This window comes from Notechis scutatus, chromosome 2 (genome assembly GCF_049901735.1).
Source record: "Notechis scutatus isolate UNSWTSFEM ecotype Mainland chromosome 2, rNotScu1.2, whole genome shotgun sequence".
NCBI classification, from domain to species: Eukaryota; Metazoa; Chordata; class Lepidosauria; order Squamata; family Elapidae; genus Notechis; species Notechis scutatus.
Window position 1 is genome coordinate 56,665,220 of NC_142010.1, and position 15,222 is coordinate 56,680,441.

Sequence of the window (15,222 nt, forward strand, 5' to 3'; positions counted from 1 at the left end):
ATCTGTTTAATGACTGGCTGCGTGGGCGTGGATAGGTGGTCATGTGACTGGTGGGCATGGCCAACTTGATGTTACTCATGTTATGTTGAGGAGTGCCTCGCTGGCCTCTACTCGCCTTTCTCTCCCAGCCACTCTGCACCTGCCCACCCAGGCTCCTTAGGGCCACAACAGGAAGCAGTTGTTTAAGCTAAGCAGCCACCATGAGAAAGAGTTGGCAAAACACTGAGGACCTCACTGAGGACTATGAGCATAGGCTTTCCAAGCAGAGAGAAGACCTGTGGGAGTGCAAGGCCAGGTATCAGTGCCTGGAGTCTCAGTAGGCTGAGATGGTCAGCCAGCTCCAGGCCATGATGCAGTACCACTGGAACGAGGCCCTCCAGCTCTTCGCCACTAGCGGTGCTTCCCTCCAACCTTCACCCAAAGCCCCACACTAGGAGGCTGAAGCAGACCCCAAGTTGGAATTTCTGTCCCCCTCCAACCAGCACAAAAAGACCCCAAAGTGGGAGACACTCTGCAGCAACACAAACGTTCATTGCACATATCCGGCCCAGGGCCTGTAGTTTGAGGACCTCTGATTTAGTGCAAAATAAAAAATGCAAATAATTTTTCTGTGGACCACCAAAATGTTCTCGTGGACCACCAGTGGTCCACAGACTACCAGTTAGTGACCGCTGATTTAAATAACTAAATGCTAATATTCTTTATAATGCAGATAATATATACAGTAAATAAACTGGCAGTGCCATCAAATAAATTGTTTTAATCGAATAATTAAATTACTGTATTTAAAAGAAATCTCTTCAAATCCTAACAGATAATCAGAGTTGGAAGGGACCTTGTAGGTCATCTAGTCCAAACCCCCGCCCAAGCGGGAGACCCTACACCATTTCTGACAAATGGCAATCCAATCTTCTTGAAAGTCTCAAGTGATGGCGCTCCCACAACTTCCGAGGACAAGCTGTTCCATTGGTTGTTTGTTCTCACTGTCAGAAAGTTTCTCCTTATTTCCAGGTTAAATCTCTCGTTCAGTTTCCATCCATTATTCCTTATCTGGCCTACAGGAGCTTTAGAAAATAGCTTGACCCCTTCCTCTCTGTGGCAGCCCCTTAAATATTGGAAGACTGCTATCCTATTTCAGTGCCTCATCACAGCAGTGTATGTGTGTATATGCATGTTTGTGGCAGATATGAGTGATTAATGCCTTGAGTGTATAATGGTAGAATATATTCCCAGCAGGCTCACCCAAGGCATCCTAGCTAAAGCAAACAGGAATCTATATTGGGCAGGGATCACTATACAGCAAAAGGCAAAAACGCTTCTGTATTTTACAAAAGATAGAAAATAACAAAGTGATACAGAACCAACTGATGGACTTTCCAGTCAAATGGCACATACACATGCTACTTGAAGATCTGAGGATCTATTGGAGTTTATGATATTTGTGACATGGCTATGTTAGTTTTCAGAATGTGTAAATGCTGATCTTGTAAGAAAAGAAAATCCAAAGTTGCAAAAATAGGATTGTAGTTAGAATATGGAGCATATGAAGCAAGAATATGGGAAATTTAATGCAGTAAAATAGGAAATTAATCCACTACTCATTGATTTCCTACATGTCAATGAACTGAAATGGATTGATTTTCAATTAGAAGTGAAATTAAGTCTACAGCTTACTCTTCAGGCACAAAAAACAAAGGAAAAAGGGAAGTCGTTTCTATTATTGCATAAATATCGGTGCTGTTTTAAGATGTTTAGTCACTACTTTAAAAAAATAATTGTATAGTGCTGTTTTAAATATTCATGGATTTAATTAATACTCTAATGGTCAGTCTATATAAAATGCAATGCAAAATATCATTTACGTTCCTGATTTCCCTCCACATATTTTGTTTTCCCCCTGCCCCCAAAATAACCCAATTGAAGCACTCCAGTAGGATATTCAGGATTTCCAAATATGGTTTGTCTAGAACAGGAAGTTGTCTGCAGTTTTCTGGATGTAGTAACATCCAAAATATGCAAATAGAATATTTTCCATGTCTGATGATAAGTGCTAATGGCTGATTTTGGGGGGTTTTTTCTCCTTAAACTTCTGGGTTTAATTTTTGAGACTGAGAGCTCCTTTGTTATCAGTAAAGACCCAGCAGTTCACAGGTTCACAGAAAGCCAGTCAAAAAGAAGATAAAGCAGTCTCTTTCTTTATGTCCCTTGGGGCAGGTATTGCTTACAGGTTACTGTATTGCACACTGGATAACTGAGAAAGCCAAACAATATTTTTTAAAAATTAGTATACGCTTCATTGATTATGGAAAAAACATTACTTTTATAAAAAAACATGACAACGGAATGTGCTTAGAAAAGTAGGAATTCCAGAGCATTATCTCAATACAAAACCTATATGTAGGTCATGAATATGGTTATATTGAGTCAAAAAAGGTTATATACTCTTTTCTTAGTTCAGGGGTCCACAAACTTGGCAACTTTAAGACTTGGGGACTACAACTCTTCAACCCAATTTCAAATTCTGGGAGTTGAAGTCCACAAGTTTTAAAGTTGCCAAATTTGAAGACCTCTGCCTTAGTTATTCACCTGGAAGAAATTTTACTGTTCTCTAATTGAGAGTTTGGAAAAAGGCTGCCATATTTCTATACTGCTGACTAGTATTGATACACACATTTATCTTATAAGCCACCTAGGATATGTAGAATTGGATGATATATACATTGTTATAAATAAAATTAATACATTTATTATCAATAAATATAGAAAATTGTAAATTTTTTCCTGGATTTTTGGTTTCCTAGCTGAGGGTAAACCAAGAGGAATGGTGTTGTAATGATTGCAGTCCTTTGTGGAAAGATTAAAGTATTTACTGTATTAATATTGGCGTATCTGGTTGATAGCAGGGTCTTTGTTTGGCTTTGGCTTGCCATAGTCAGCCAGATGTTTAGACTGGATTTGGCTTTTGTTCTCCATCTATTGAGTCCTTTCCAAGGACCTGGGATAGGCAGAAGCTATTATTTAATAATATTAAAGGTATTGTCTCAGGATGTGTTTCAAGTAAAGCTGCCTTTTGTAATTGATTGTGATTTTGTCAATGCCAATGGTGTTCAAATGGTCTTCCAGCTGTGTCCTATTTTCCCACAACAACCTGTGAGGTGGGTTGGGCTAAGAGAGGGTAACTGGCCTCCCAAATCTCCCAGCCGGTTTTCATGCCTAAGGGAGGCCTAGAACTACCTTCTACATAAATGGTCCTTCAGCTGTTTGACCCAAAACCCATTTCCCAGTCTTGAATATTGTAAATAAAAAAAATCACAAACATCTCAGCAATGTTAGTCCCAAAATGGATCCTCAATTTACAAAAAGGCAATTACAAATTGCTCCATTATCCCCAGGATATGCTAAATTATCCCCAGTTTAACAGCCACTACATAGAAAATTCTTGGAAGTCAGAGATTTGTTTTAATATCCCTTATTTCTTTCAACATTCTTACTACATCACATATGCAAAGGAGTTTCAGGATGGATGAGCAAAACCAGAGGGTAGGACCAGATCTAATAATTAAAGTTAGATTAGGAGAAATTCCGGATGGTAAATTTTGTTACTTAATGGAATAGGCTGCCCCTTGAACTGGCACAGTCTCCTTCACTGGAGGTCTTCAACTAAACAGCATAACATCTACCTGAAATGTTTTGCAAACCTTGCACAAAATGGGGTTGGACTAGATGATCTTTGAGGTCAATTCCAACACTACAATTTCTTGATACTTTAAGAGAGCTCTCTATGTGCGCGCACACACATGTCATTCTTTTAATAAATCTTGTGCTTTAAGTTTCGCCTTGATGATTTATGTATAAAGGCATTTTGAGTTCACTTTATATATAAGTAATGAACTTACTCACACACCACCCTGAATGAATGAATCTGCAGTTATGAAAATCTTTGAAAGGCTTGTGCTGTCCCACCTGAAAACCATCATGGATCCGCTGGATCCCATGCAGTTTGCATACAGAGCAAATAGATCAACAGATGATGCTGTTAACATAGCTCTGCATTATATCCTACAACACCTTGAATCTCCAAATACCTACACAAGGGTCCTCTTTGTAAACTTCAGTTCAGCATTCAATACCATCATTCCAAACACTCTTCTAAGTAAATTAAACCAACTAGCAGTACCTGGACACACTTGTAAGTGGATCATAAGCTTCTTAACAGACAGGAAGTAGCAGGTGAAGCTAGGCGGAATCACATCCAATACCTGTACAATCAGCACAGGGCCCCCCCAAGGCTGTGTGCTATCTCCTCTTCTCCCTATATACCAATGACTGCATCTCAAACGATCCATCTGTTAAAATACTGAAGTTTGCAGATAATACAATAGTGATTGGTCTCATTCGAGACAACGACAAATCCGCTTACAGACAGGAGGTTGTACAACTTGCCTCGTGGTGTAACCAGAACAATCTGGAACTGAACACACTCAAAACTGTAGAAATGGTGGTAGACTTTAGAAGAAACCCTCCTATACTACCACCTCTTACAATACTAGATAACACAGTATCAACAGTAGAGACCTTCAGATTTCTAGGTTCTACTATATCACATGACCTAAAATGGACACCTAACATCAAAAACATCATCAAAAAAGCACAACAAATGTTCTTTCTGCGCCAACTCAGAAAGCTCAAACTGCCCAAGGAGCTGCTGATCCAGTTCTACAGAGGAATTATTGAGTCTATCATCTGCACCTCTATAAATGTCCGGTTTGGTTCTGCAACCCAACAGGACAGGCACAGACTTCAGAGGATAATTAGGACTGCAGAAAAAACGATTACTACCCACCTGCCTTCAATTGAGGACCTGTATACTGCATGAGTCAAAAAGAGGGCTGTGAAAATATTTACAGACCCCTCATATCCCAGACACACAGTTTCAACTCCTTCCCTCAAAATGATGCTATAGAGCAGTGATCCCCAACCTTTTTTACGCCACGGCCCGGTTCTACCCGGAAAAGCTCACCGGAAGCGCTGGCATCGCCATCTTTTTTTGATGAAAACGTGCTTCCGGTGAGCTTTCTACCCGGAAAAGCTCACCGGAAGCACTTTTTCATCAAAAAAAGATGGCGGCGCCCAGCAAGCCAGCGGCCCGGTAGGACCTGTTCCGCGGACCGGTGGTTGGGGACCCCTGCTATAGAGCACTGCACACCAGAACTAGACATAAGAACAGTTTTTTCCCGAAAGCCATCACTCTGCTAAACAAATAATTCCCTCAACACTGTTCAACTATTTACAAAGTGTACACTACTATTACTGTTAATTTTCTCACCACTCCTTATCACCCATCCCCTCCTACTTGACTGTTTCCTAATATGATTTGATTGTTGATTGTACCCTATGACTATCATTAAGTGTACGTTATGATTCTTGATTCTTAACAAATGTACCTTTTCTTTATGTATACTAAGAGTATTTACACCAAGACAAATTCCTTGTGTGTCCAATCACACTTGGCCAATAAAGTATTCTATTCTATTCTATTCTATTGTATTCTATTCTATTCTATTTCTATTCTGTGGAACTGGGTTGTCTAATGTGACACGTTATTGTGCCTGAACTGAGGCGTGCACTTTCACGGAGCGGGGTTCATGTTCTCAGGCGCAAATGCAACCTCGGGAGTGGAGTTCGAAGTGGAGGATTTTGCACGTATAATAAAGATTAGCACTCGTGCCCAGTTATCCGGCAGGAAGCCTGGCCGAGCAAGCCTTAGAGTTCAGGTCGGCCGCAGGTGGCTTGTACATTTCCAGCCACCGAACGCCCGCTCCTCCTTTCAATCCCCCTCCCTCCACGTCCCCTCCTCCTCGCCGCTCTCGGGCCCCCTTTCCTCCCATTCCCTACAGCCACCCGCCATTCACGCGCCTACCCCTCCCTCATTTCCGCTTGCGCGGCCCCGGCTGGTCCAATCCTCCTCTCCGCTTTCTTCCCGCCTGTCCCGCCGTGCGCATGCTTGGGTTATGCAACAGGCCCTGCGCCCTAGCGTCCCAGCTGCAGGGCGGCGACGCTGGGGCAGTTCTAATTGCTAGAGGAGGCTTGGTCGAGGGTGGAGGTGGTGGAAAAGGAGGGTCGGAGGAGGAGACGGAAGGGGGAGCTGGCCTGGCGCGGCCAGCCTGCCCTCCCGCTCTGCCATTCAAGTGGAAGTGGAAAGAGGGGAGAGTGGGCCGTCGGCCTTCGGCCAGCTGCCTTCCGCTTGCCTGAGCGAGCTGGCGGGCAGCAGCGGCGGCCTCGGCATTCTGGGCCAAGTCCCGCCTGTTCCGCGACGGCAAGTGGGCTGGCTTCCTGCGCGTTGTGCCGCTCCCCCCTCTTCTTCTTTTCCTCCTTTCCCTTCCTCCTCCCTTGCTTTTCCTTCCCTCCCTCCCTTTCCCCGGCAGTAGGAGCCGCAGCGGCAGCAGCCACAGCAGCAGTAGCCCGGATCCCCTGAGCCATGGCGCTGTGAGAGCAGCACATGGCGGGCGCAGCAGCCATGAACCCCCCACTAATCCATACAACTCCCCCCTGAAGAGCCACCGTGTAACTGCAGCCGCCGCCCGCCCGCTCACCCACCAACCAACCAACCAGTCCGCCTTAGTTGAATAATATTAGACAAGCAGCACCAGCTTCTGCCAGCACTACCCATCGCAACTGCTCCTGCCGCCTCCACGCCCGGACCGAAGACGCTCTTCTCAGCCAGCTCCTTCCCTGCGCCACCGTCTCCGCCGCCACCTAAGCCCCGCTAACAACCAGCCCGGTCCCACCGTCGCCATGGGAGTGCAGGGCTTCCAGGACTACATCGAGAAACACTGCCCGAGTGCCGTTGTGCCCGTCGAATTGCAGAAGCTGGCCCGGGGCAGCTTGGTAGGTGGTGGTCGCCAAAGGCCGCCTCAGACCCCGCTGCGACTCCTCATCGACGCCGACAACTGCCTGCACCGACTCTACGGCGGCTTTTACACGGACTGGGTGAGCGGCGGGCAATGGAACCACATGCTGGGTTACTTGGCGGCGCTAGCCAAGGCCTGCTTCAACGGCAACATCGAGCTCTTCGTTTTCTTCAACGGCGCCCTGGAAAAGGCCCGGCTCCACGAGTGGGTGAAGCGGCAAGGCAACGAGCGCCAGACCGCCCAACAGATTGTCAGCCACGTCCAAAACAAGGGCACCCCGCCGCCCAAGGTCTGGTTTCTCCCGCCTGTCTGCATGGCGCACTGCATCCGCTTGGCCCTCATCCGCTTCCACATCAAGGTAAGCGAGCGAAAGCAACGGCCTGCTCGGAGGGCTGCCCACCGCCGTCTTCAGTGGTCCCTTGCATGCGTCTCCCCTGGCCCGTGACACCAGGGCCCCCTTGCAGCCCGGATCTGCCCTCCAGCCTCTTCCCGTGCTTTTCGCTCTTTTTCTACTCTCTTCGCGCTCTCCGGTTCGCGCTACCCGTCTCATGGGGAGGGGGGCCCTTTAGCAGGGGCCTGACGCCCATTGGGGACCAACTCCTGCGCTGCCGCCCTTCTATTCATGGAAGCGCCTCGCCACCTTACTGGGTTGAGACCCCCCCCCCTTCCGTGCGGTGGACGGAGGGGCAGCATAAATAAAGATGGCAGCAGACTTTTCCCTCCCGGTTATGGTTTGACTAATTCCAGAGGGAAGAAGAGAAGGAAGTTCTGTTTTCCCATATCCGCAAAATGTCGTCGAAAACTAGCTGAGTTAGAACCTTGGGCGGAGAGACGAGATTTCCTGGGATCCAGCGTGCTTCCCGCTGATCGTTAATAATCATCCAAGGTTGCCCCGAAAGTTTGTACAGTATTGCGTTTGTCTCTTCCCTTCCCAGGAACAGAGTAGAAACAAGTCTCCCTGCGTCCTCACTAAGAGGCAGGGAGGCACAGGGTGGCGGAGCTGGCGTAGGAGAGGACTTAGTAAGCAAACTGATGTCCTCAATCTGTACAGGGATTTTTCTATTTATATATAGAGCTTTGAAAATCAGATGAGAGGAACAGGGAACATCCAAAGGCTCCCATCCACAATGTAAGAAGTCCTAGTGAGTTGCTAAGATTAATTGATAAATTGAATTTCAATTCAATTTGTTACAGTCCTAGACCAGAGACCAATTAAACATTTCAAGGAATCCCATTTTCTTTTTCCATTGCTCCAACTAGAATCCAACTAGGATTTCTGCTTGGTTAATACAAGTTTTTTTTGCTATCTCTCCTCAGGCCTTCTGCCATAATTCTTAAGTGCAGGTCAAGTCCATTCTTTCCCTGTACAAATAGCTATAAACTATAATTTAAACTATAAAGGAAGATAATTAGTGATCATTATACTTGATCCAGGAGGAGAGTTGCATTGCCAGTTGGGAACAAAATCCATCTTTTTATATTTCTGTTCCGGGTGCACTCTAATTTTTTTAACTGTGTCTTTTGTGTTCTTTTTTGAAAACATCAGGTTCAGGTGCTTTAATTCCATTGTTTTGATCCCTCAGATTAGTAAAATGACCTTTAAACCTAATAACCACTCTTTGAATCAGTTATTTTTTGATTCAGTTGTTTCTTTTAAGAATAATTAGAATCATTTCTATAATTTGTATAAATCATAAATGGGAAATTAGTCAATTGTACAGAAAATGCATGCAAGCAACAAGTTTTTTTTAAATCTATGATTTAGAGGGTCAGGGAACTTGTGGCTTGAACTACACAAAAGTTTGAAATTTTTGACTAATAATATCACCATTGTAAATCATTTAATTACAGTTTTGTAGAAGCTACTAAGTTTTAAATTGTTACTGTACAGCAACAAAACAACACAATTATATATATGGCTGAATAAATTTATGATATTATTTGATTTAGAGATTTCATTACATGTAAATCAATGACCATAGTCATTCCTCCTTTTTTCTTAACCCTCCCCCCCAAATAATTATGTAGTATTGTTCTCATGATAGTAGTTGTAATAGTGTTTCATTTTATTTCATTTTGCCCTTAAAATAAATCTACTGGTGAGGTATCTTTCTTGAACTCTTAGTTCTCCTAAATAGAGAGTTTTGTCAATTATGTTGCATAGTTGAGTAAATATGTGACCTTTACAGATAATGTACAGTTTCATAATTGGAGCTTGGTGTTACTAGGCTCTACCTTGTGGCATATAAAGCTTAGCTGTAGAGAGACAAAGGATCCTTTCCACCCCCACCCCCAGAATATTTTTAGACATGGATATTAAAAGTTAGTTTTTAATAAGTTCAGTGAAACTGAAAACATAATGACACTTCTTTCTGGAAGTGTGGGTTAAATTATTTTCTGACTGAAACTTAGCAGTTTAAGGTCTAGAATTCATTCTGTGTTGGTAGAATGGCTGTGATACTTCAGACTAAGTTGCTGGTGGAAGTCCCTCCCCTTGTTTCAGTTGTAACTGGTAAGAAATTTAGTAAGCCTACAAGTCCGACAAATCTGGTATAATGATTGGCTTACATAAGTGACAGACATTAAGTGTAACATAGTGAACAAGTTAGATCGCTCTGTTCTTGTTATTCATCTATCAGAAGTGGAAAGCTGCTACGTGCAATCATATTTCTGTAAATCAGATGTGACTTACATTTCTAACGAATACATAATTTGAAGCTAGAAACCCATTTTTGCAGTAGTCTTTGAAGAAAAAGGATCAGTGATTTCAAAGAGTATAGATGTTCTGAAGGTTTTATTAAAACATTTTTCTTTCCAATGCTTAATAAGAATTTTCTTGTAAAATAGAAATAAAAGCATATGTTATTGTAATGGAAACTTTAAAATCTGTTAGCAATAACTCCTTACTCTAAATTTACAGAAAGTTGCAATAAGATATTTATTTCTATGCAATAATCTTTTAAATGTGAAATGGCTTAACACCATTACTTCTAGTGGAATAAAGTTCTAGTGAAAGATAATATTAAAAATATAAAATAAATTCTATCATGATGACAGTTTGTTATAATATGTACGGTGATGTCTGATTCATGAATATAATTCACATTATATTGGAATCTCAAATGCATAATTTTAATAAGTTGCATAAGAAATAGAGAATATATATGAGTCTAAACAATAAGAGGATCATGGGAAGTTATATTCAGAACACCTAATATGTCAATACATGACACATGCATTTTAACTGCCTTTCAGATTTATACTGGAAGATACATAATACAATTTTAAATAACTTTCAGTGAAATACTGTGTTTCTGTGATTTGACACTCAGCACTACCTATTTGACTTTTTCTCCAATTTATCCAAATGTGTCAGATTATACATTCTGTCACCCATCTACTTTGGCCAAAGTTTGTACTTAATGAGGATTATAGCAGTTATGTTCCATTACTGATAGAAAAGAATGCTTGTAGCTCAGGATTGAACTGTGGTATCTCTGCTACTCTCTTGTGCTTGGTTGTTTAGACATCCATGAACACCAACTAGCAGCCAGAAGACATGACTCCTTAATTTCACAGTCCATGGACAGACCATCATTTCTTGATACTCAGCATTGTAGACCAAACTAAATCCCAATCTCAAAAACTGTTAGTGAATTACTGGAAGCCTGGCACTCAGACACATCTGCTATTCACAGTCATATAGAGATAAACAACATCTAAATGCTGTTCAAGAGACAATAAAAAAGGAAACAAAACAAAAAATCAAAAAAATCAAAATACTTCTTGTCCAGCAATCAACACCCAGATGAGCAAAGATTAAAACCAAGATTAGCACTAGACCAGCAATCAAGAGGTAAACAATACCCCAATCAAGGAACCAACAACTCAGGCAAACAAGCTAACAGTAAACAACAGCCTAATCAAAGAATCACAAGACCACTCCCACCTACATAGACCAACCACTACTATATAAAACAAGCAAACATTTTCTAGAATTGATTATGTTATCTTGTTTGGTAATGAAACCAAGCACAGTGAACACCAAAGACTCTACATAATCCATTATATTTGAAAGGGATCAAATCTGGGAGACCTAATCTGTAATAAAGCTATTTTGAAGGAAATGTTTAGGATATCATGCATAATACATTTGCTTTCTTTTTCAGGATTTTGATATTCTTAAATCTCTGAGGAAAGTTGTAATACTGGAGTCTTTCCATTGCTTTTATATTTTAATTAGCATTTGCTCATAAGACTTGATTAACCACTGTCAATCCTGTCCTCCCCCCCGCCCCCAATATTGGTTGTATGTGTGGGCACCTAGTCTGATCTCACCACCAAATTGGCGTTGTTTACTGGGCAATTGAGAAGAATGGTCATTGTGGAAATTGAAATTTATAATTTTACTTTTTAGTTTTTAATGGAGCAAATAGAAGATTAATAGAAAATATGGGTTTAAAAAAGGAAAAGGAAGTTCTGTTTATGGTTAGGTTGAGTGTGGGTATCTTTAAGAGACTGGGAGAGAGAGTGTTCTAAAGAAAAAATCCTCAGTTCTGTTCTCCATATTCAAAATAGTTATTCAGTTGTATATGAATTATATTGTATTAGGAAAATTAGCTTATTAATATTTAATACAAGAAACATCATGATATTCTTCTTAGAAAAAAGTCCCACAAACTCAGTGTGACCTGCATGATTGTACTATAAGTACTGGTTTTCTACTTATACATCATTTAAGACAGTGATCCCCAACCTTTTTGACGCCGCGGCCCAGTACCGGCATCAGCTGGGCGCCGCCATATTTTTTTGATGAAAAAGTGCTTCCGTGACCTCACCGGAAGCACGCTTTCATCAAAAAGATGGCGGCGCTCATGCCCGGTGAGCTTTTCGGCAGAAATGGCTTTCTACCCGAAAAGCTCACGAATAGCTGCCGCCATCTTTTTGATGAAAACGCGCTTCGGTGAGCTTTCTACCGGAAAAGCTCACCGGAAGCACTTTTTCATGAAAAAAGATGGCGGCGCCCAGCAAGCCGCGGCCCGGTAGGAGTTGTTCCGCGGCCCGGTACCGGTCCGCGGCCCGGTGGTTGGGGACCCCTGATTTAAGACATCTAGCAGTGTAGGGTAAATTTAACAGTTAAATACAGTAAATTACACATATTAATTCAGCTTCTCAAAAGGATTGGTGGAAAAAGGTGGTTTCAATTCCTGTTATGAAGTTGTAGAATCTAAATGTGGAAAACAGTTCATAAATTTGAAGCAATGCAAGAGAAGGCCCGTCTAATTGCCACAAAGCTGGACATCTGACATTGTGGCATTTTTATGGAAACTTCTCTTGCTAAATGCCAAGTCAGGTTATTCTGAAATTCCTTTGGCATGAAAGAATGGAAATTGGTAAAATGATAAAGAGGGTCTCAGAATCATTAAATGAATCCATGCTCATAATCATTTTCTAACTAGTTTTCTAGGTGTATAAATTTTCCAGAGATGTTGATGTAATTAGAAAAAAAATTACTGTTACTGTTCAGAGTAGATCAATATTTTGTGGAAAATGGAAATATATGAAATACATAAGTTTGTGAAGAGTTTAAGATAGGTTCTGTTAATTTATAAATGTATGAAATATGCTAATTAAAGTGTTCTGTAAGAAACAGTGGAGCATGTATTTTTATTAGAAAGTTAATTTTAGTTTTATAGCTAGTTTAAAATAATTTAAATTTTCTTAAATTCTAAATAAAATTACAGATAGTTGAATTCTTAGAAATGTGGAATCTACTTACTTTTTCTGGGTAAAGAGAAACCACTAGCTGTAAGGTTTCAAAATAGAAAAAAAAATCACCACCACTGTAATAAAGTGAATAAAGTTTTAAATTCTAATATATGTAACAAATATTGAAAGCATATATTTTCTGGAAAACAGACTCTGAGAGTAATGAAGGGTGCGGGGACCCAAAGTTGAGAATATATGTTTTGCTACATAAAATGTCATATAATCAGTATTTCTGAATCTTTAGTTTTACTTACCCTTTATTTTTAACCTCTTGATAATTGAGGTTTTGCCTTTCTTGAGAAAGACCTCCCTATCCTTTCTAGTTCTAAATTATTTTGTATAATATAACAGTTGTATTTTTTTTAAAAAAAAAAAATAGGAAATGCTTCATAATATCTTTAAAAATTTTCCGCTTTGAATGATCTAAAATAGACCCCTTTGAAGGTGTTACTACTCCATAGAAATTGACCTAATGAAAGTTCCAGGGTCATTCTGTAATGAGTAGAAATAGAATTGTAGGTGAATTTCAAGGAAAGTTGGTCAAGATGTCAAGCACAGAAAAAGTTATTTGATTGCTCTACCACCAGAAGAGTAGGATGGAATATGATAAACTTACTAAGGCAGGTTTTCTCAAAATGCAGACTGACTTGTCAGTGGGGAAGAGGTCTTAAAGCATTATATGAAGTGTCCCTGTACAATGATTTCCTTGCAAGTTCTTTCTGAACAAGATTACTAGTTTCATCCAAAAGAATGCTGAATATAAAGCAGTGTAGTGTTGAGGGATGCCTGAGTATTATTTTTTGTTTAATTGTATAAAGTTTAGCAAACTATGACTTCATATTCTACATATGAACTTTTTAAAATGTGATATTAATGTAGATTTTGGTTTATATATACAAATGGAAGCCAAGTTTTAATATACTGTTTTGCATTTCCTTTTCTTTTGCATAGGTTGCACAAAGTATCGAAGATCACCATCAAGAAGTAATTGGTTTTTGCCGAGAAAAAGGTTTTCATGGCTTGGTTGCATATGATTCAGATTATGCATTGTGCAACATCCCTTACTATTTCAGTGCCCATGCCCTAAAACTGAGCCGTAATGGAAAAAGCCTCACAACAAGCCAATACCTGATGCATGAAGTTGCCAAGCAACTGGACCTGAATCCAAATCGGTTTCCTATTTTTGCTGCTCTTTTAGGTAGGTAAACACGTGTGTACGTGTGTGTATATGTATCCTCTTTTAGGTAGGTAAACACGTGTGTACATGTGTGTATATGTATCCTCTTTTAGGTAGGTAAACACGTGTGTACATGTGTGTATATATACATTATATGTATACAAAACTTGGAGTTTTGTAATCATAAGCAGTGAATATTCTGAAAAATTCCATTGAATCCATGTTTTAGCTATTTGGAAATCAGCCCACTTTAATTGGGTAAGTGTCAAACCAAAACCAACATTTTCATATCACTTAATTGAATGTTATATGAAATGTACATGCAATTAATTTTTTCTTAATTTAATTGGATGATATTTTCAGGTACAGTCATTATGAATAAATAAAGATTACTAGAAAAGAAAGATTACTAGGAAAGAATTTTAGTTCTGGATACTTTCAAAATGAAGAGCATATCTGTATAGAAAATTCTATTGTCCTATAAAATAATTCTAGAGTAAAATAAGATAAACAAGGAATGTCAACAAAATAAGAACTATATTAAAATAGAGAAGAAGTTAGTGGCTACAGATGTGTGGGATTTTGTCCTGATTGGGCAGTGAAAAGGGCAGGAAAGTGCTGCTTTGCATGCAGCCCAAATTACTGTTTGACTTAGAGTTAGGTGTAACTGCCACCAAATGCTACTTATTTATCTAGAAATTAAAGTGTTTTGTTCACTACAGTATAAATGCTAAGGTGCTGTAATTACTAAGCTTTCTCTAGTATCCACAGTAGCAAATTTGTGTACATATACAGTACATAGGAAATTGAGATAATGATTTAGCTTGTATATGATGTTAAGATGTATTTGCTTGCATATAATTTATTTGAAAATTTCAAATGATAGTTTATTGTTACCATCCTAATTTTAAATCATGGTTTCAATGTATTTGTCAGCCTTATGAGGTAGACCAGATAGGAATAGCAATAACACTTAGACTAATACTAATAACACTAATAAAAGCTATATAGCTTTGCAGTGCTTTACAGCTCTCTCTAAGCAGTTTAGAATCAACGTATTACCCCCAACAATCTGGGTCCTCATTTTACCAAACTTGGATGAATTAAAGGCTGAGTCAGCCTTGAGCTGGTGGGATTGAACCCCTGGCAGTCAGCAGAATTAGCCTGCAATACTTCATTCTAACCACTGTGCCACCACACAACCAGATGAGCTAATTCTACTTTATTGTAAGGTTATATTAGCAGAATCTTGCATGTCTGAGAGTACATCTTCATCTCTTCATAGCCTTAAAACTAGCAGGGGCTCATTGAGTCTCATGCCCTATTCACATTCCTGCTGTGACCAGCTGCCTTTTATCTGACTGT

The 15,222-nt window shown here is 40.3% G+C and overlaps 1 protein-coding gene across 1 annotated transcript in view; it reads left to right on the forward strand.

Moving 5' to 3' along the window:
• Window positions 1–6,410: 6,410 nt before the first annotated feature.
• The window catches only part of FAM120A (family with sequence similarity 120 member A), a 61,058-nt gene continuing 52,246 nt past the window's right edge, over window positions 6,411–15,222 (forward strand). Inside the window, exons 1-2 of the mRNA XM_026677225.2 lie at window positions 6,411–7,269; window positions 13,632–13,878. Coding sequence (XP_026533010.1) covers window positions 6,796–7,269; window positions 13,632–13,878 — 721 coding nt within the window. The 5' untranslated portion in view covers window positions 6,411–6,795. The remainder of the gene's footprint in view (window positions 7,270–13,631; window positions 13,879–15,222) is intronic.